The 22,574-nt window shown below is 42.2% G+C and overlaps 1 protein-coding gene across 2 annotated transcripts in view; it reads right to left on the bottom strand.

The window, feature by feature from the left end:
• The window catches only part of LOC126272645 (cytochrome P450 6k1-like), a 68,707-nt gene that overhangs the window by 19,554 nt on the left and 26,579 nt on the right, over positions 1–22,574 (bottom strand). For both annotated transcript variants that reach the window (XM_049975636.1, XM_049975638.1), the window contains exons 4-6: positions 18,072–18,334; positions 16,110–16,297; positions 3,842–4,063 (exon numbers count right to left, since the gene is read on the bottom strand). In XM_049975636.1, the coding sequence (XP_049831593.1) occupies positions 3,842–4,063; positions 16,110–16,297; positions 18,072–18,334 (673 nt within the window). The remainder of the gene's footprint in view (positions 1–3,841; positions 4,064–16,109; positions 16,298–18,071; positions 18,335–22,574) is intronic.

The following is a 22,574-nucleotide window of genomic DNA, read 5'->3' as shown; positions in this document are numbered from 1 at the left end:
CATGCCTTTCAATATCAAGCCCGGAAAATAAAATAGTTTGTGACATGTGTAGCCGCTCTCAAGAGGTCAGGTATGCAATACACAGTGGAAATAGCCATTCATTTGTCACGCTATGTGTGAACTACATATGGACAGTTCTTTAGATTTGATGCAATTCCGGTATCCCATGAAGAAAGCTCACTGTCTGACAATGTTGAGTAGTTCACACGCAGTTCCTAGAACTCAGCTTTCGTCTAGAAATCCATCTTCCTCAGGTGATATATGGAATAAAGAATCAATGAACTAGAAACTACACACATTTACAACAACACGTGGAGTGTATAACAAAAAGACAGATTTGACTTACCAAGAGCAGTAGAGTTCATAACAGCGAACAGACATGTCAGGTCTGTCGAACGCCAACATGAAAGCGATAGTGAACTCTGTGGACGAGAGTGGCTGGTAGTGGTGAGCTTGGGTTGATAGTAGGACGTTTCGTCCGGCACTTTTACTCGAAGACATATCGGTCAAGGAGTCATTCAAAGACAGTTCCTTGGGATACTCCCGAGGTTACTTTCGTTTCTGTTGAACACTGACCATCCAAGATAGCGCACTGTGTTCTATTAGTCAAAAATGTGAATGTGTTCAGTTCGTCTTTTATGTATGCAGTTCTACAAAACACATACACTTTATGACTATCCTTATTGAATACTTTGCGTTTATTCCTCTTCTTTCGTTTCACCCTCTTTGAGGTAGGCCTACGCTGGATCAATCATTTCTTTGCGCGTTGTTCTTTTCTTAGGACCCAGTATTTCTTCATTCTTTCTGATCTTCTTTTCCTCTCTTCTTCCGAGATGCAGGGTTCGGGCTTTTGTGTAGATTTGTTTTGGAACCATATCTTTTCATCATTAGTAATTAATTTAGCTGTTCGATCAGTAAGTGAATTTTCTGAAATCTTTAATTCTATTAGGTCTTTCTCGGTTTCTTTAAACCAGTTGGATTTCGTTTGGCGGTTACGGAAAAAGTCAAAGATTTGTTTAGATAATCTGTTGGAATTCATTCTGAGAAGATGGCCATAAAAATTTATCCTCCTTTTTCGATGAGTATCTGAAAGTTTTTCAATTTTCTTGTAGAGAGTTTCATTTTTGATGTATATAACGTTATGGTCTTGAAATTTTGGTCCTATGATTTTTCTTAATTTTTGTTTTCCTTTACCTCAAGTTTCTCCACTTGGTCTTTGAAATTCATGTTTAGTGTTTGTGCTGCATGCAGTGCTTCTGGATTAATCACTGTCTTGTAATGTGTAATTTTGGACCCCCATTAAAGAGATTTTTTGTTGCATGTATTTTTTGTTAGTTGCAAGGTAAATTCAAGTTTATTTTTTCTGGATTCCATTGCTTTGCTTTCTCCAGCATTCCAACTAATCCATTCTCCGAGATATTTGAATTCTTTTACTATTTCAATCTTTTGTTCTTGAACTTTGAGGTATTTACATGAATGCTTGATGTTTGTCAATATCTTAGTTTTTTTCAAAGGAGATGTGAAGACCTATTTTAGCTGCTTGTTTCTTTAGTTCAAGGATTTGCTCCTGTGCTTCTTCCATTGTTTCAACAGACAGGGCCATATCATCTGCAAAAGCAATACAATTTACTTTGAGGTTCTTCCTGTTGCAACCCAGTCTTATACCACTCTAAATATTTATGATCCACTCTCTGACTGCTTTCTCAAGCGCGCAATTGAACAGCAACGTTGAGAGGCCGTCCCCCTGTCGCACTCCCGTTTTTATTTCAAAGGGTTCCGATAATTCGGCCATAAATTTAACTTTCGAAAATGTATTTGTAAGGGTCGCTTTTATAATATTAGTTGTTTTCTTATCCAAACCCATTTCTTCCAGGACTGATAACAGAGATTCTCTATCAATCGATTCATATGCTTTTTTGAAATCAATGAAAGGGATTACGTATGTCTTTGCCCTTGATTTTGGGTATGCCATGATGTTTTTGAGGTTTAGTATTTGTTCCGAACATGATCTACCCTTTCTAAAACCTACCAGGTATTCCCTGATTTGTGGGTCCACTTGTGGCCCTGTTCAAAAGGACTTTAGAAAGTATCTTGTATGTTATATCCAGCGGTGATATTCCTCTGTAATTGTTGGGGTCTGTCTTCAAACCTTTCATGTGGATAGGGTGGATGAGAGCTGTTTCTCCATTCTGCGGGGATCTCTTCTTCTTTCCAGACTTTATCGAAAGCACACTGAAGGGATGTAATTGCATTTTTGTCAGCCTTTTTCCATAGTTCGGCCACTATTTGGTTTTCTCCAGACGCTTTGCGCTTTGCGTTTATTAACTGTCTTCGCTTTAATAACATCATTACCGCTCATCCCCATTGCTTTGGTGATTCTGCAGAAAATATCTGTCCTGATTGTATACAGAAGATCTAAAGTGCTTCTCTCTATTAGGGCTATCTGACTAACTGCTCTGTGAAGATATCTGATTATCGGTCAGTGTTGCTATATGGGATTCCAGAAATCAGAAGCAGTAAGACTGAGGAACTGATTAATCAGGACGGTCGTTTCTAGTTGTATACCTCATGAAATCCTGTCATTGTGAAACACAGTGCTCTGCTTACCCGACAATGTACCCAACGAAATTTGTCGGTCTGATACCTATAGGACGAGCTTTCCCCACGGGGGTCGTTCGGAGCAAAATACAGACCTACATCAGAATCACACGTGCTCAAGTAACGCCTGAGCAGTGTATTACAAGGACACGATGCATGTGTAGCGGCCGGCCGGGGTAGCCGAGCGGTTCTAGGCGCTACAGTCTGGAACCGCGCGACCGCTGCGGTCGCAGGTTCGAATCCTGCCTCGGGCATGGATGTGTGTGATGTCCTTACGTTAGTTAGGTTTAAGTAGTTCTAAGTTATAGAGGACTGATGACCTTAGAAGTTATGTCCCATAGTGCTCAGAGCCATTTGAACCATTTGAACCATGTGTAGCGATTTCTTAAATAGAGGAGTTGAGTGAGCTTTCACGAAGCATCAGAGGCCTCTCTCTTCCCAACCCAGGAATCTTTCCTGATGATTACTCATCCTGCCAGCTATAGCCCTAACCCTGTATTGTTTCCCCAGATTAAGGCTCCAATATCTCCCATTCGCCTGACGTAACCTTGGTCCTTCGTGCTCCAACCCCCCCCCCCCCCCTCCACCCATATATACGTCCAACTTTCCAGTTCCCCACTCCCAGACCTAGCGACCCTTGCCCTCATCCCTACATCTTCCTATCCTCCAAATCCTCCAACCGCTTACTATGAGGTGACCTCGACGGGCTGGCCCGAAGCATCAACACCTGTCATACCTTCACTACTTGTTTTTGTATCATCAAAGGAAACTATTTTATTGGATAGCAATCCTGTTATTTTAGCCTTTTGACTGTAATTAACTATAGGTACGTATTTTTTAACATCATTTGACTGAAAAACGTCAATGTGACTGCTACCACCACGTCCGTTTACCCATTTACGGGGAATGAAATGAACAATAAAGGGAAAAAAGACACTCTCGCCAGTATGCACCTGAAGATGGCCGGGACTCTGTATACCGTAATGTTGTGGTAGGAAGCTACCGTCATTCAGCTGTTCTCCTGCAGTTTAACGGAGCAAAATCCAAAGTAATAGGCGATTAAAGAGCTTGATTTCAATACACAAATAGTAACCGTCAGTTTGTGTTGGTAGTGCCAAGTTGGGTTAAAATATCACGTGGATAAATTGTTCTTTTCAAGCGAAAATAAGCCAGTGGTGCACAGCTGTGCAGTTCATTTGAATTGCGATGAAATTTTGAGGGAATACAATACACTCATACATACCTGCAACTACTTTATCGAGGTAGTGCATACTGCTGATTGCGTCGTAGGTGACTTGCCCACTGTGCTGCTTAAGGACTGAATCGATCTCCTCCTGCAAGCGCGCTTGGACGTCTGGGTGGTGAGCCAGCTCGTGAAGGGCGAAGCTCATGGTGGTGGACGAGGTCTCGAAACCGGCGACGAAAAACACGAACGCCTGGGCTGCGACGTCGTCGATCGATAACTCTGAAAGAGACCGGTAAATTTTACAATTTCCCCTCAACTTGTAAAAGTTTGTAGCACCAGAGTATGAATGTACTATTTCTGGCTTGTTGGAAGACGTGGGAACGTCCGCCACTAAACTGATAATGCCAGAAAGTAAATACCATTTGTTCCCATCCATGTAAAAATATCTGTGTCTATTGTTTTCCTCTTTGTTTGTTATCAGTTTAGAGGCCACGAGGCTTGAACTTCTGGCACATAATCAAGGAATCGAACTCATCACTCCTGTTGATAGTTGGGTGGGCTACCATATGATATACTTGAAAGACACCAAGCTCTCGTGGCTTCTCCCCTTCCGTTCTCTCTTGTCTTGATTCAAGTTTTTTGATTTTCTTTAGGCAGAAACTAGGTGTAGGGCTGCCGAACTTTATTAGGCGTGGGACAATGTGTGCCGGCACGGCTACCTGAGCGACAAGAGCACTAGGGACATACGTAGATTCGCAGAATAGCAGAGTACGAGCCGCTTTTCGCACCATAGGGGATGCCTGGCGTTTTCGTCTTTTGCAGTAGGATGAGCAGGGTGTCTGGGATGTGGACAATGTCGGGGCAGCTGCCTAGCAAATCGTTTTAGAGCACTGGTGTCCACTGCTCGCCGACCAGACGTTGCCGGATGTCTGCATCGACGGGGAGCCGACAACACAGTGCCCAGGTAGACCAATGCTGTCCAATGGTGAGAGGCAGTTTCAGACCTATGCTTTCCCGATCATAGACAACGCTGTCTGATTGGTCGAGCCGTATGACGTGTTGTGACGCAAAAGGGTGCAGTCCGAATTTGGCGGGGACGGCCGACGTTAAGAGAAAAATTTATTGTAATGGTTTTGTGGGGAATGGAGCGACAGAATCTAAGAGTATGATTGGCGGCTATTTCTGTATCCTCTCATGTTTGGAAATTTTCTTCACGTTGAGGACAAGACACTAATGTTTCGGTTCGAAGTCAAAGTGAGGAGTTCAGGGATTCTGGATTGTTTGAGGGATCGGTCTTGTTTCGCTTCTGGACTTCGAAAGAGAACGTTAGAGTTCTCCAGTTCTGGTCAGTTAGAGTGAAGGTGATCGGAAGACTCAGAAGTATTACTATCACAGGAATTTGGGCAAAACCTGTCTGTTACTACTTGGGACAACAGTCGGTATTGTCCGTCGTCTCGCGCTCATGCTGCTTCGATCGGGTCCTTATCCGCGGGTGTGGACCGCCACTGAGAGCTGCTGCAACATCATCCCTGTGCTCCGGGCCGTCGGCGAGCGGCCAGTCTTGCAGCTGGCAATGTATTTGCAGCACGTGCTCAGCAGGAACTTGTCTAATTAATTTGACCCCTCCCAGCTTCTGCCGTCTCCTTGTTGTCATACACAGCCAAGACTTGCATTTGTGATCTGTATCAAGGGCTCTCATTTCCAATCAATATTGTTCGTAAGAGTTAGGATTAACAGGTATGGCACACTCTCTCAGAAAATTTAAAGGTTTCTATAACGTGATAGTTGATCCCATACCTGTACTGGATTTCAGCCAACAACTCATTACCCAAATTACACTGTTTATATTTATATTCCATTCAATATTTGTGTCTTGTAATACTTTATGAATTCTTACAAGAAATCACTTTGTGATGCCAAAATATTTGTATTATTTAATAGTTGAATTTAACCTTTATTATCAGTACACTTTGGCAGATACGACTGACCAGCTACTGAATTACCATAAATAGAATTATGTAGAAGGCGCAACTCTTCAACAGAACACAAACAGAGCCATATAATAATTTACTTAATAAGCTGTCTGTTAGTTAAAGGGAGAGCTGTATGTGTTACTTAAAGGGAGAGAGGAGTTGAGTGTATTACCCTAACTAATACGAATTTCTGTAATGAATTTCGGTGTCTTGTCCACCTCTCAACACCGGCACCTCGCATACTTGGAGATGTACTATGGATCTATTCCCTCATTACGCGTCTAAAGAAGAAGCCTTTGGCTGACGCCAAACCACGGCCACTTGCAACTTGTGTAATGTCAAGCAGGAGCTCATTGGAGGGCAGGGTGGAAGTCTGTTGTCTTTTCTAACGCAAGATGTTTCTGGCTCCGCGCCAGTGATTGCCGTGCGTTGGTCAGGAGGAAGACAGGTGAGCGCCTGCAACCAACTTGTCTGTCTGCGAGGCACACTGAAGCTACACCTGGAATTATAGTCCAGGGTGCGAGCGCATATGACAGCAGGACTACTCTCGTAGTTATCTCGCGCTCACTGGCTGCAAGGTTGTACGTCAATCTGGTGATGTGACCTGTTGCGCAGCCATTCGTGAATAGAATTTCAGGGGGTGTTTTCCAACGAGATAACGCTCGCCCACATAGCGCTGTTGTAACGCAGCATGCTCTACGGAGTGTCGACATGTTGCCTTTGCCTGCTCAGTCACCAGATCTGTCTACAATTGAGCACAAATCGGACATCACTAGTCGACAACTCTACCGTCATCCACAAACAGCATTAACCGTTCCTGTACTGACCGACCCAGTCCAAAAGTCATGGAATTCTACCTCACAAACTGACATCTGGCGCCTTTACAGCTTAATGCATGCACTTTCGCATGCTTGCATTTAACGTTCTGGTGGTTGCAGCGGTTGTTAACGTAGCAGCAGTTCGCATTTGCAAAGGCTTATCACGTTCTTACAGTAACCTGTGATCTTGCAATGTTAGTCACTTGAAATTGTTACCACGACAAATGTATTCCAGAAATTTAATTACTTTACATTAATTAGTTTCTGGTGTTGCGATCTTTTTCCGTCAGTGTACGTTAAAGTAAGGAGTAATTTCTAACCAAACGCCATCCTCATGGTGCACCCTGCTTTAGACTGACGAGGCTCTCGCGACAGACATGAGGGAAACCAAATGGCAAGAAAAAATAAAAATGGCAACGTGGAATGTAAAATCAGTGAGTCAAGGAGGGAAAAATACACAATATAGTTTAAGAAATGGATTGGATGGGAGCAGAGGTACTTGGAGTTATCGAGATGCAATGACCGAACACAGGAGATATTTACATAAATGGACACAGAGTGCAATACTCAGGAAGAGCAGACGGGAAGCATGTGCACAGGTCTGGTTAATACTATCAGCTAAACTAGCATGACGTCGAAAAGTTTCAAACCTGTATCAGCCTCTCTAGTGTATTTGCAGCTGAGTCGTAGCCCTAGTGATATAAATATAATACATCTGTATGCCCCCACAATAGACAATGAAGATGAAGAGACAGAAGAATTTTATGATAACATAAGTGGAATTTTGAGAAAACTTAACAAATGTGATTTGACAGTTGTGATGGGAGATTGTAATTCGAAAGGAGGGGAAGGCAGAACATTAGACATGGTAGGACCATTTGGACTAAGAGACAAGAATTCTGGAGGGGACGATCTTGAATATTTTTCGGTATCAAATGATCAAGTGACTATGAACACCTGGTTTAAACTTCCACCTAGAAGACTGTATACATGGAAGTCTCCAATGGTTAGACCTGGGAAATACGTGCGAAATCAGATTGATTCCATAGTAGTAAATAAACATTTCAGGAATAGTTTCACAACAGTAAAAACATACCCAGGAGCAGATGATCACACACCACTTGTAGGAGTTTTTAAAGTTAGAATGAAAAGAGTGAAGAGAATGAGAAAGCAGATCTACAATTTGAGAAAAATGAAAGACCTTAGAGTAAAACAGAATATATCAACAGAACTCAACTTGGCGGTCAACACAGAAGACATTGCAAGTAACAATGTCAATTTTGAACTTAACAAAGTACATAATGTTGTACAGTAAATGAGAAAGAGGACATGTAACCAGAGAGAAAGAAGAGGAAGTCATGGATGATGGATGAGGTTCTGACCCTAATGGAGGAAAGGAGATTAAATAAGTCAAATCCCAATGGAATACAGAGAGATAAATAAGGACATCATAAAAAAATAAAGGAGGCAAATGAAAGGGGAAATGTGGAGCAGTGCGAGGAAATACAGTTTTATCAAAGTAAATATGATAGTTTCAATGTACACAAGAAAGACAAAGAAACAAAAGGGAAATACAGGAAGATAATCAGTAGAAACTTGTGGATGAAGCAGAGAACTTGCTGGTGGAATTGGAAGACAAGAAAGAAACATGGAAAAAATATGTAGAAAATTTATTTCATGACAATAGATGTGCTTTTAATCAAATATAAATGAAATAAGTGGTAAAGATAAACTATAAATAGAGGTTCCAACAGCCATCAGTCAGATGAAAGCAGGAGGAAGGCTGTGAGACCAGATAAAATAGAAGCAGAGTTCTTAAGCCTGATGGATGAAAATCACATAAAATGGTTAATCAAAATTTTCAATCAAATCTATGTTTCCGGAAACATTCCACTGGAATAGTTGAAATCAGAGTTCATTACTCTGCCCAAAAAGACGAATACAAAACACTGTGGAGATAGTTTTATGATAAGGTTAAAGAGCCATCTATTTTGAAATTATTTTTGAGGGTGATACACAGAAGAATACATAGACTATATGAGGAACAGATAGCTCCTAATCAGTTTGGGTTTGCCGACCGCTGTGGACGAGCGTTTGTAGGCGCTTCAGTCCGGAACCGCGCTGTTGCTATGGTCGTAGGTTCGAATCCTGCCTCGGGCATGGATCTTTGTGATATTCTAAGGTTAGTTAGGTTTAAGTAGTTCTAAGTCTAGGGGACTGATGATCTCAGACGCTAAGTACCATAGTGCTCAGAGCCATTTGAACTATTCAGTTTGGGTTTGTTAATGCCCTGGGTATGACAGAGGCCTTGTTCAGCGTACAGTTACTGTTTCAGAGATGTATGGATGTACGTTAGAAGTATTTACATCCATAATAGATTACCAGAAGGCTTTTGATAGAGTATAACACGACAAATTGATGGAGATTTAGAAAAATATTGGAATGGAGAAAAGAGATCTGCGAATCACCAAGATCCTGCACTGAAATCACACAGCAGTGCTGCATATTGATGGAGAACACATCGAAGCAGTCAAAATTCTCAGAGTAGTAAGTCACCCATACTATTTAATATATACTGAGAATTCATATTCAGTGTCCCTGGAAGAAGTAGAAGAAGGAATTGGGGTAAATGGAATAAGATTGAACAACATTCGATATGCTGATGATATTATTTTATTTGCTGACACTACCCAAGCGTTACAATCTTTAATAGATATAATTGTAAGAGTTAGCACTCAGTATGGGTTTGAAATAAACAGCACAAAGACCAAATTCATGGTCATAAGTAAGGAAAATATTACAGAAGTAAACTTAGGCATAAACCAAAGAACTATTGAAAAGGTATAATAATATACATACCCTGGAACCATAAGAAATTAAATTGGGGATAACTCACAAGAGATTAAGTGTCGTATTGGGAAAGCAAGAAGTATGGTTCAGAAAGAGAGTGCTATCTCCAAAAGCCATAACCTGACCTTAAGAACAAAAATCAGAGTTTTGCACTTCTATGTACATTCTGTCCTCCTGTATAGGGTAGAGACGTGGACCCTAAATGAAAACATGGAGAAGAAGCTGGGGACCCTTGAATTGTGGCTTTATAGGCGGATCCTGAGAGTACCTTGGTCCCAGAGAGTGACAAACATGGAAGTTTTGAGAAGAATGAACACTACACCTAAATTAATCAAGATAATGAAATGCTGAAAGGTGCAATACCTAGGACATATCATGCGGAATAGAAATAGATATGATTTGCAACAAAAAATACTTTAAGCAAAAATCAACAGCAAAAGAGATTCTGGCAGAAGACAAATACCTTGGTTTGACAACCTCAAATGCTGGTTCAGTACGTCCTCTACAGAACTATTCCATGTTGCTACGAACAATAGAAGAATAGCCATCATGATCGCCAATATGCGAACTGGATATGCACCGAAAGAAGAAGAGGGAGAAGAAGTATGTTAAAGTAGTACTGATCTTATGTGATCGTAAAAAGAATATAAATAAGGTTTAGACGCCTGCTGACGAGTTCATTACAGATCATTAGGTTGATTGTCTGTGATGGGGAAGGATAACTGAAGGATCACAACAACTGATTCCACCATAATGGCTCTCAAGGACACTATATATTTCATTAATACTAAATGGAAAAATACTCTTTATTTATGATGAACCTGCAATATCCTCATTCGCGATATATGCCACCGATATGTGTGTCAATTTCTGACACATGCTGAGTGAGACACGCAATATATCTTTACTATATAAAGAACGGGTTTGAACTTCTACCCCTACTTCCATGGTTAGTACACATATTGTAACATGATATATGTGAACTTCTCGTGCGCCAAATACAGAGGAGCTGCTGACTGCCGAATAATCTCGTTATGTGAGAGGAAGCTCCTGGTAGTAGGATTTTATTTAGTTAGGGAAAGAATCTGTAGAAGAATGGCTTAGCCGTGCCAAAAAGGTTTGTTAAAGCAACATATTCTCTCTTTATCTGGAGAGTTAATATGTCAAACAGACCTTTGTGAGACTGAGTCGTTATAATGAAAGTGCAGCTACTCACAGAGGTCCATTATGGGTTGTAATTATCGTTTGGCAACGAAACGTGTTAGATATTATAATGCGTTAATGCGGAATCCATTTGACGGTGCAAAAAAATTAGTTCAGTTTCGGTGGTCAGGTGCAAAACTGGCACTGTGAAAGTAAAAAAGACGTTTTGAAATGTTTCCATAGGTAATGAATTAGAAATGAGATGTGGACAGAAAAGCTCAAACAAGTGAGAAAGGCATGTAGCTTGTTTTATAATTAAGCATCACTTATACAATTTGTTCAGTATGAGCACCGGGAGGGTTAGTGAAGTTAACTGGGGAATAAGTTTTGACAAGGGCAGGAATAGTTACGGAATTAGTGATGATAAGATCTTTTGTTAGAACGAAGAAGTAGAAGAAATGAGGACATCGCAAAAATTGTATGGAAGAATATGACGATTCAAAATTTACATAAAAATTTCATACTACTGCTACTTATCTATTTCATAATTTAGAAACTGGAGCATATGAATGAAATGCGATATTTATTTCCTAATATAAAACTTTGTGCTTGTAATTGGCCCAATAGGCATTTGATGTTGGTACTTTGTGAATTATATTCTGTCGTGTTAGTTATGTAAATGAGGTAGATAAAAACGACAATTTGTGCCGAATCAGTCTCGCTTGTTAGGCGTGTGTTATAATTGCTGCAAAATTAGAAGTGCCTGTTTTGTTTTTTCTAGCAGACAGTGACAAAGTAGACGTAATCAAATCGAGAAACCACACCACTCTTGAGTACTATTCGTATTAACAGCTTTTTCGGCATTAGACAATAACATTTTGATTTTTCATGTAGCAAAACGTTTGACGAACTTTGGTGATGTAATAAATTCTTTCGCAGAAAGGAAAGAATGCCGGTAAAGTTGTAGCAAGATTAGAGAGAAAAAAAATGGTGGGACCTAAGGGTTGAAGAAATGTGTATGTCTTGCTTGTCTCTTGTCTATACTGTTTTTAGGTTTCGTATATTTAATTTTGAGTCACACAAAAGAGAAAGTTATTAGCCAACAGGCAATAAATAATGCAAATTTTCTGAAGAGTTGTTATTCCTCCAGTCACAAATACTACCACAAAGTATTAACTGTGAGCTGTTTTTAAGGAGGGTAGGATGTCAAACCAGCCGACTGGGAGTAGGGGAGGCATCACAGGACATTTTAATTTCCACTGTCCTAAATGGAGGTTTGATGGCTTCCACTACAAAATATACTAGTCTGAATTCCATAGAGCGAAATACAGTGACGTGCGACTGAAGAATGCTGTGCGAAGAGGCGTGGAACTGCACTTTGGCACACTTAAGACCAAATAACATGTCTTACATTTCCTCAAACATATATGTTTTGTAAAGCAAACTCTTTAGAAATATATGCGCTACAAAATGAACACCTTTTTGAAAATCAATTTTTAAAAAAAATTTACGTGCTCTCTCGAACGCTCTAGTGGGAGGGGAGGGGGCGTGACTGTAAAGTTTTTTCCAGGTTCAGACATATTGTACATCTGGGGCTGTATGATGCCAAGACAAAGGAGCAATGCCAGCAGTGGAAATGAGTGGGTTCCCGACCACAAGAATATGCTAAGTGTTTTTTGGGAGTGCCATCGTGTGGTGCTAATGGATTATGCTTATAAAGAGCAAATCGTCACACGAGCATACTAGCAAAATCTCATGAATCACCGCCCAGGGTAGCAGTGCGGTCTAGGGCGCCTTGCCACGGTTCGCGTGACTGCTCCTGTCGGAGGTTCGAGTTCTCTCTTGAGCATGGGTGTGTGTGTTGTACTTAGCATAAGATAGTTTAAGTAGAGTAAGGAGTGTGTAAGACTAGGGACCGCTCTCCTCAGCAGCTTGGTCCCATATAACTTACCACAAATTTCCATTTTTTTTCTCATGAATTGGTTACTTATCTTAGAAGAAAGATTAAGAAAAGGCAAACCTACGTTTCTAGCATTTGTAGACTTAGAGAACGCTTTTGAGAATGTTAACTGGAATGCTGTCTTTCAAATTCTGAAGGTGGCAGGGGTGAAATACAGTGAGCGTAAGGCTATTTACAATTTGTACAGAAACCAGATGGCAGTTATAAGAGTCGAGGGGTATGAAAGGGAAGCAGTGGTTGGGAAGGGAGTGAGACAGGATTGTAGCCTCTCCCCGATGTTATTCAATCTCTATATTGAGCAAGCAGTAAAGGAAACAAAAGAAAAATTCGGAGTAGGTATTAAAATTCATGGAGAAGAAATAAAAACTTTGAGGTTCGCTGATGACATCGTAATTCTGTCAGAGACAGCAAAGGACTTGGAAGAGCAACTGAACGGAATGGACAGTGTCTTGAAAGGAGGATATAAGATGAACATCAACAAAAGCAAAACGAGGATAATGGAATGTAGTCAAATTAAATCTGGTGATGCTGAAGGAATTATATTAGGAAATGAGACACTTAAAGTAGTAAAGGAGTTTTGCTAATTAGGGAGTAAAATAACTGATGATGGTCAAAGTAGAGAGGATATAAAATGTAGACTGGCACTGGCAAGGAAAGCGTTTCTGAAGAAGAGAAATTTGTTAACATCGAGTATAGATTTAAGTGTCAGGAAGTCGTTTCTGAAAGTATTTGTATGGAGTGTAGCCATGTATGGAAGTGAAACATGGATGATAAATAGTTTGGACAAGAAGAGAATAGAAGCTTTCGAAACGTGGTGCTACAGAAGAATGCTGAAGATTAGATGGGTAGATCACATAACTAATGAGGAGGTATTGAGTAGAATTGGGGAGAAGAGGAGTTTGTGGCACAACTTGACAAAAAGAAGGGACCAGTTGGTAGGACATGTTTTCAGGCATCAAGGGATCACAAATTTAGCATTGGAGGGCAGCGTGGAGGGTAAAAATCGTAGAGGGAGACCAAGAGATGAATACACTAAGCAGATTCGGAAGGATGTAGGTTGCAGTAAGTACTGGGAGATGAAGAAGCTTGCACAGGATAGAGTAGCATGGAGAGCTGCATCAAACCAGTCTCAGGACTGAAGACCACAACAACAACAACAATATGAATTGGTTGCAGGAAGCTTTATAGCCCAAGCATTGCGGTAAGCTGTCCAAGAGAGTGACCGTGCTCCGGGACGACGCACTGGTTCATTCTGCACAGGATGAGTCACACATGCTGCTTTTTGGGGCTATCAGATTTTGCGTGTATACAGGTTTCTTGGAAATTCCCGTTACAAATTTGGAGGACTCGTAGAGGGGAGTGAGTAGATAATATTTTGGATAACAACACATGTCCAGAAACGTATCGTCTTTGCTACAGCCATTTGAAAACGTGTTTCCTAGATACAGTAGATACGCAACAGGGTATATATGACAGGGCTGTGTGGTGGTGGGATGGGAGGGTTGTTTACGTCGAATCGGCTGATGTCCTTTGACGTCTCTCCTATCTCTGTGAGCTTGTTCGAGCCTTATTCCCGTTCCTGTGTGTGTTAGAGCAACGTGGTTGGATACAAGTTTGCAGAATACACCGGCATGATCCTTCTGAATGGCGAAGCTCACGGTAGTGGAAGAGCTGCTTGTCCTGTTTATCGAAATAGTTCTCGACAGCGTCCATCGCTTATCGTTTCCGCCACAGTTACGCAACAGTTTTGAGAAACAGTACTTCCACCTTCAGCAGGCTTGACTGTAATGCTCCAACGAGTCACAGCACATCCGAACTGGAAGACGCTGTACTGCATCACGTTAAAGGGAACCCGTCAACGAGCCCACGATCAGTTTCTTTGGCTGTTAGTAAGTGAATTACAGAACAAGTGATGTACTGGGTTACAACTAATCAATTACTTGTACAAATGGTTGCGTTACCAACATGGTTTCATATCGTTGTAGCACAGAAATGGTACATTTCCGGACATGGGCTCTAATTAGAAATATTATCTTCTCACGTCCCTGTACAAGTTTTAGACGTTTGTAAAAGGAATATCTCAACACCCTATATATGTCTCCAGTTCGCAGCTGGATATCTGTATGGTAGATGAGCTAACAGAGAACATAAATAAACTTCATAGATGCATAAACAATATACATAAAAACAGTCAACACACCATGCAAAAAAAAAAGCACACAAAAGGAAACGCATTTCTTGACTGTAACAACTAAAGGAGACAGCAGTAAGTACAAATTCAACTATTTTAGACGAGACAGAATTATACATCCCATGTCCAACCATCCACAAAACCAAAAATTAGCAGCCCTGCTACACATGTTACACAAACAAAACAAAATCTCACTCAGCAAAGAAAAATATGATAAAGGATTACAAACAGTACAACATATACCCACAAACAATGGTTATAACACCCATGTAGGGCAAAGACTCAACAACACAATCCAAACACAACTAAAGAAAAATGAAAACAATATCCCACAGACAAAACAGACACTATAAAACACACGGAAGTACAAAACAGTAACACCCATTACATCACTAACAGAAAGAATTGGTACACCTTAATATACAAACACAAATCAACACAGAGCATATTAAATGTACTAAAGAAACAAGAATTACACGTCGGTTACAGAAAAAGAAACACACTCCAGTCACATTTACCGAGCGAGGTAGCGCAATGGTTAGCACTCTAGATTCGCAGTCGGGAGGACGATGGTTCAAACCTGCGTCTGGCCATCCACATTTAAGTTTTCTATGACTTCCCTAAATCTCTTGAGGTAAGGTCTGGGATGATTCCTCTGAAAGGGTACAGCGAGTTTCCTTCTCTGTCCTCCCCTAATCCGAGCTTGTGCACAATCTCTTACGAGCTCCTCCTCTTCTTCCAGTCGCATTAACAAACAATTACCAAGGAGCAGATATAAACCAGTCAGAATATGAAGAATGCGAATCAGTGTATCTGGGAATGACATGCAAGAATTTCAAACCTAGGTATAAAGAACAATAGCCATTCTAACTCTGCCGAATACTTGATAAAGCATGGACATGAACCACTAACATGGAAGAGGACATAAAAAATTTTAGAGTGAAAATTTACAACAAAAAACTGTCCTTTCATATAGGAAGGACCCTTGCAATGAAAAAGAAAGTAAGTAATGACCACAGCAACCTAAGCTATAACTCATTGGCTGTGTGAGCCACTAAAACAATAACAAACAGAAATGTAAAATACATTCACACTAAACAAATAATGAATCTCACATCTCCCTCCCTACAACACCCCCCCCCCCCACCTCGTCTCTCTCTCTCTCTCTCTCTCTCTCTCTCTCTCTCTCTCTCTCTCTTTCTCTCTCTCTCTCTCTCTCTCTCTCCCTTCGGACTGTGCATGTTGTGTGTGTGTGAGCACTGAACATATCTGCCAGGCGAATGTGAAAACACATCTCCCATGTCAGGCCGGTGCTTCTACATTTGTTTACATTCTAGTACACAGAGCAAAATGGTCATAAACACATGTAGAAACAGAGGGCGTCACTTACTCCAGACATCTCCTCCAGCCTCCTCGTGCTCTCCGCCCTTGGTGGTGTCGACGCTTCCCTTGTTCTTGAGTTGGATCATCAGCTGCATGAAGTCATTCCTCGTTATGTTGTTCTCCTCCCTGTACTTCACTGTCTCCCTCACCATGCCGCGGAAGTACGCTGAGATCACTGAAAGATTACTTCTTACCCTGTACAAATAAGAAACAAGTTTCAATTAATGACTTGTTCGATATCTTTTGCTTGGTAGATACTGATACATAGTATTAGCTCCTTTTTTCGCTGTTGACCACGCCTCGTTCTAAACGAAAAAAAAAAAGAAAGCAGCTAATCTGCCATCCAAGAGATGGACACATATGAACAGCAATTCTCCCATATCGGTTAGATTTTCTCTTTCCGTAGTGTGGATCACTCCTGAAGGAGGGAAAGAGAGAGACAGGGAGAGAAGAGAAAGAGAGAGAGATGGTAAAGTCGAGATGATGTTTGCTTGCGCATGGTGACAGAGTGTGGACAGACGTATCCCATGTTGCTAAGTCATGCAATCGATTAATGCAGCCGACAATGAACAATTGATTACAATTTCAGAAAAGTTGAATGATTTAATCAAGAGAAAGAGCTTTACAAATTGAGCAACTGAACAACGTGTTGGTCCACCTCTGTCCCTTATGCAAGGACTTATTCGGCTTGGCATTGATTGACAGAGTTATTGGATGTGGGCAACATTGTGCCAAATCATGTCCAATTGGCACGTCAGATGGTCAAAATCTGGAGCTAGACGACAACCAAAGGGGTCCTGCTATGAAAATAAATGGCATCCCACACCACTACTCCTGTTTGTCGTATCGTATGTCAGGCGACAGTAAGGTTGGTATCTCGCAGCTGTACAGGGAGCTCGCATAGACATCGTCACTAGTCATCAGGGCTGGATCTCAAGTGGGACTCAACACAGAAGACAATTATACTCCAAGCCGAAGACTATCTGATAGCTTCGGCTCTCTGTCGCAGGAATATTTTAGGATTCTCAAATGAATTCAACAGTGACTGAACAATCGGTGTGATATTCCTTGATGGTACGATGACTCCAGAACGGGACGTGAAGGTTTTGGAAAATGATTTCATCCTCATTATCCAAAGTGACTCTGATTTCGACAAGTTGTGGTTCATAGAAGACGGAGCTCCACCCCATCGAAGCAGGAGAGTGTTTGATGTCCTGGAGGAGCACTTTGGGGACCGCATTTTGGGTCTGGGGTACCCAGAGGCCTCTAACATGAGCCTCAATCAGGCGCCAAATTCTCCGGATCTGAACACAAGCGACTCCTTTCTGTGGGGTTATATTAAAAACCGCAAAACCGTTGCTGAGCTGAAAAAGCCATTGAGGTCATAGACAGCATCGATGTTCCGACACTTCAGCTGGTCATGCATAATTTCACTGTTCGTCTGCGCCACGTCATCGCCAATGATGGCAGGCATATCGATGATGTCATAGCCTAAATCCTAATATCTGTAGTGACATTTACATGTTGAATAACTTACTTCCGCCAGTACCTCTTCTCCTACTTTCCAAACTTCACAGAAGCGGAAGTAAAGTTGTGAGGACGGGGCGTAAGTCGTGCTTGCGTTGCTCAGATGGTAGAGCACTTACCCCCGAAAGGCAAAGGTCCCGAATTCGAGTCTCGGTCCGGCACACAGTTTTAATCTGCCAGGAAGTTTCATATCAGCGCACACTCCGCTGCAGAGTGAATGTCTCATTTTGGAAGTACAAGAGTGTATTAATCCCTGTAAGGGCCAAACATCATACGAGTACTCGTGTTGATGGTGGACACCTGTTTTGAAAGGAATGCAGGCTTTATCACATCACGAAGTTTGATAAGTATTGTAGTGGTGTTTCACAGTGTAACAATTCCCGTTTCACTCAGTGCATAACTATTGAAACTGGTAGGGAATGCGACAGTTTTGTGTGATTACCTTAGTGTAGTCAGCAGTTTGGGACTGATGGAGGAGATGAGCGCGTTGAGGGTGGCCAGCAGACCCGGCTCGAAGACGCGCCGCCCCCACTGCCGGAATTCGTTCTCCGGGTTCCGCTGGCAGTCGACCTGGATGCCGAAGGCGACGGACGCGATGACGTCAGTGGAGTAGCGGGCGCTCAGCTCCCGCATCTCGACCACCTCCCCGCGCGACGCTGGAGCCTCCAGCACCTCCGCCATCTCGCGGCCGCAGTCCGCCATTGTCTGCAAGGATAAGAGTCCAGATTTGTTACTGACAGCGAGTTATGTGGCTGTGATCGTCGGTAGAGGTTTCTCCAGGATATGAAAGTTGCGACATCTGACATCGCTGGACTGCTAAATTTGAAGACCTACTGTCTCCTAATAACTAAATTTTGCAAAATTTCTGTATTCTAAACTATTGGTGGTTATCGTCTCAATAGTATATTTTTGAGAGTATATTACTTTGAATCTGAAAGGCAAGCGCATTCCATTGTTGATGTCGTCTTCCTACATCTACATCTACATCTACATTTATACTCCGCAAGCCACCCAACGGTGTGTGGCGGAGGGCACTTTATGTGCCACTGTCATTAGCTCCCTTTCCTGTTCCAGTCGCGTATGGTTCGCGGGAAGAACGACTGTCTGAAAGCCTCCGAGCGCGCTCTAATCTCTCTAATTTTACATTCGTGATCTCCTCGGGAGGTATAAGTAGGGGGAAGTAATATATTCGATACCTCATCCAGAAACACACCCTCTCGAAACCTGGCGAGCAAGCTACACAGCGATGCAGAGCGCCTCTCTTGCAGAGTCTGCCACTTGAGTTTGTTAAACATCTCCGTAACGCTATCACGGTTACCGAATAAGCCTGTGACGAAACGCGCCGCTCTTCTTTGGATCTTCTCTATCTCCTCCGTCAACCCGATCTGGTACGGATCTCACACTGATGAGCAATACTCAAGTATAGGTCGAACGAGTGTTTTGTAAGCCACCTCCTTTCGTGTGGGTTTCGTGTGAAAACCAGCTCGCGCTATTCGTCCACGAGACTCAGAGGGCCATAGACACGGGTTCCCAGGTAGATGCCGTGTTTCTTGACTTCCGCAAGGCGATCGATACAGTTCCCCACAGTCGTTTAATGAACAAAGTAAGAGCATATGAGCTATCAGAGCAATTGTGTGATTGGATTGAAGAGTTCCTAGATAACAGAACGCAGCATGTCATTCTCAATGGAGAGAAGTCTTCCGAAGTAAGAGTGATTTCAGGTGTGCAGCAAGGGAGTGTCGTAGGACCGTTGCTATTCACAATATACATAAATGACCTTGTGGATGACATCGGAAGTTCACTGAGGGTTTTTGAGGATGATACTGTAGTATCTCGAGAGGTTGTAACAATGTAAAAGTGTACTGAAATGCAGGAGGATCTGCAGCGAATTGACGCATGGTGCAAGGAATGGCAATTGAATCTCAATGTAGACAAGTGTAAAGTGCTGCGAATACATAGAAAGAAAGATCCCTTATCATTTAGCTACAATATAGTAGGTCAGCAACTGGAAGCAGTTAATTCCATGAATTATCTGAGACGCTCAGTAGCATTACGAGTGATTTAAAATCGAATGATCATATAAAATTGATCACCGGTGAAGCAGATTCAAGACTCAGATTCACTGGAAGAATCCTAAGGAAATGCAATCCGAAAACAAAGGAAGTAGGATACCGTACGCTTGTTCGCCCACTGCTCGAAAACTGCTCAGCAGTGTGGGATCTGTACCAGATAGGGTTGATAGAAGTGATAGAGAAGTTCCAACGCTTCGTTGCAGGATGCTTTAGTAATCGCGAAAGCATTACGGAGATGATAGATACGAGTAAACTCCAGTGGAAGACTCTGCAGGAGAGACGCTCAGTAGCTCGGTACGGGATTTTGTTGAAGTTTCGACTGCACCGTGGAGTCAAGCAGTATATTGCTCCCTCCTACGTATATCTCGCGAAGAGACCACGAGGATAAAATTAGAGAGATTAGAGGCCACACAGAGGCATACCGACGATCCTTCTTTCCGCGAACAATACGAGACTGGAATAGAAGGGAGAACCGATAGAGGTACTCAAGGTACCCTCCGCCACACACCGTCAGTGGCTTGCGGGGTATGGATGTAGATGTAGATGTACAACATTCCTCTGTAACAGTGCAAGAGCGTGGATCCTTGCGACATCACCCTGGGGCTCGGTGACGCTTCAAACAGCAAGATGTCGACACATGCGAAAACAAAGGCCAGTGCTCAGAAGCTCACGCAGTAGAAACTACCGACAGTGCACGACATCTTGATGCGCGTCATTCCTGCTGCAGGAAGCAACATGGGGCTACATCCACCATTGTCCTACATGGGAGCGATGAACTCCCGGACAAGATGGCCGTAAGAGCCCACCAGCTATTTCTAATAAACGGTGCCCATAAACTGTCGGTATTGTAGTTCGAGAGTAAGGCAAAGGCAATGACATAAGGTGTTAAAGGAGCGCTGTTCGTGAAATTTACAAAGGGAGCAATTTTTATGAAGGATTTAGTAACTTATATCATCAACTGTGAAGATCACCAAACAAATTGTTCGAAAACACGAGAATGAGCACAGATATATTCGATTATTTCCTCAATGAATTAAGGGGGATGAAAAACGAACACTATTTCAAAAATGCAGGAAATCCACATTTTTGGAGATATGGCAATGAAATTTCGTACCACGCCTTACATGAAAGTATCACATATACAGCCGGCCGGGATGGGCGAGCGGTTCTAGGCGCTACAGTCTGGAACCGCTCGTCCACTACGGTCGCAGGTTCGAATCCTGCCTCGGGCATGGATGTGTGTGATGTCCTCATGTTAATTAGGTTTAAGTAGTTCTAAGTTCTAGGGGACTGGTGACCTCAGAAGTTAAGTCCCATAGTGCTCAGAGCCATTTGATCCATTCGAACACATTAACATATAAAATCCTTTGATGCTATATATTCAACTTTTTAAAATGAAATTTGAAGGCCGGCCGCGGTGGTCTAGCGGTTCTAGGCGCGCAGTCAGGAACCGCGCGACTGCTACGGTCGCAGGTTCGAATCCTGCCTCGGGCATGGCTGTGTGTGATGTCCTTAGGTTAGTTAGATTTACGTAGTTCTAATTTCTAGGGGACTGATGACCAGAGTAGTTAAGTCCCATAGTGCTCAGAGCCATTTGAACCATTTTTTGAAATTTGAAGTTTTATTTTCAAAAAACAATGTATGTTCTTTTTTCTCAGAAATTCTTCAAGAGATTTCCACAAAATTGTCTCTGTTTCATCTCTTTATATGTTGGAAGCTTCTCTAATGAGGTTTTTGGAATAGGTTAAATAGGAGAATTTTCATAATTTTTTAATTATAGTTCCAAAAGAACAATTTTAAATTCATGCAAAATTCCAAGCACTTTTCCCCGTATCTCAGCTTGCAATCAGAATTTGCTCTTAAGACAACGTTTATTAGCTTTGCAGAAATATGTGCACAAAATTTCATAATTCTAGCATTCATAGAATCTGAGGAAAACGTACATAAACGTGGAGCTTTGAGAACTTATTGTCCATGAGATGTACTAACAACTAAAAAATAAATCGAAAATTGACGTTTTTGGTCAATTTCATCAACGTCCCTCCCTGAAAGACAACTTTTTCTTAATTTGACAACAAACGTTTAGTGGTTGATAAGTGCAGTCTGGCTTTAGCAGCCGAGAGTCGACGCTCTGTATGTTTCCGCCATAGCGCGACAAGATTATGGTAAACCAACACCGGAAACCAACGTTGAAATTCGCTTTTGGAAACGACTTTGCTACACAAAATGCACGTGATGCCGAGAGCTTTTTCAAGGAAGAAGTCAAGTACCTCCTGCCGATATACTCGGCATCTACTTCTCGATCGTAACGTGAAACTTATTACCGACGCTGTATGTCACAGGGTTGTTTGGGAGATTGCCGGCCGCGGTGGTCTCGCGGTTAAGGCGCTCAGTCCGGAACCGCGTGACTGCTACGGTCGCAGGTTCGAATCCTGCCTCGAGCATGGATGTGTGTGATGTCCTTAGGTTAGTTAGGTTTAAGTAGTTTTAAGTTCTAGGGGACTGATGACCATAGATGTTAAGTCCCATAGTGCTCAGAGCCATTTGAACCGTTTTTATTGTTTGGGAGATTAAACAAAGACTCCGCTTCTGCCCGCAGACGGAATTGTTGGCAACGTCGAGGCCCACAATGCCGGACTGGAACTGCAGCTATACGCGTCTCTGAGCTACCCTTAGAACTACCAGCGGCATACGCCGTGGCGGCGGTCTGGCCCTACACTACAGCACAAGAACATGCGGCAGGAAAGTGGACCCAATTGTATCCAGTCGTCAGCGGAGTACACTAGGTGCCCACTGTACTCCGATGACAGTACCATTATACCTCTACATAGCACGCTGCCGGGCCAAAACCATAGAAATCTGTGTATGGCCAT

Source organism: Schistocerca gregaria, chromosome 5, assembly GCF_023897955.1.
Source record: "Schistocerca gregaria isolate iqSchGreg1 chromosome 5, iqSchGreg1.2, whole genome shotgun sequence".
NCBI classification, from domain to species: Eukaryota; Metazoa; Arthropoda; class Insecta; order Orthoptera; family Acrididae; genus Schistocerca; species Schistocerca gregaria.
Note: the sequence above shows the minus strand (reverse complement) of the source record. Positions and strands in the feature narration are given on the sequence as shown.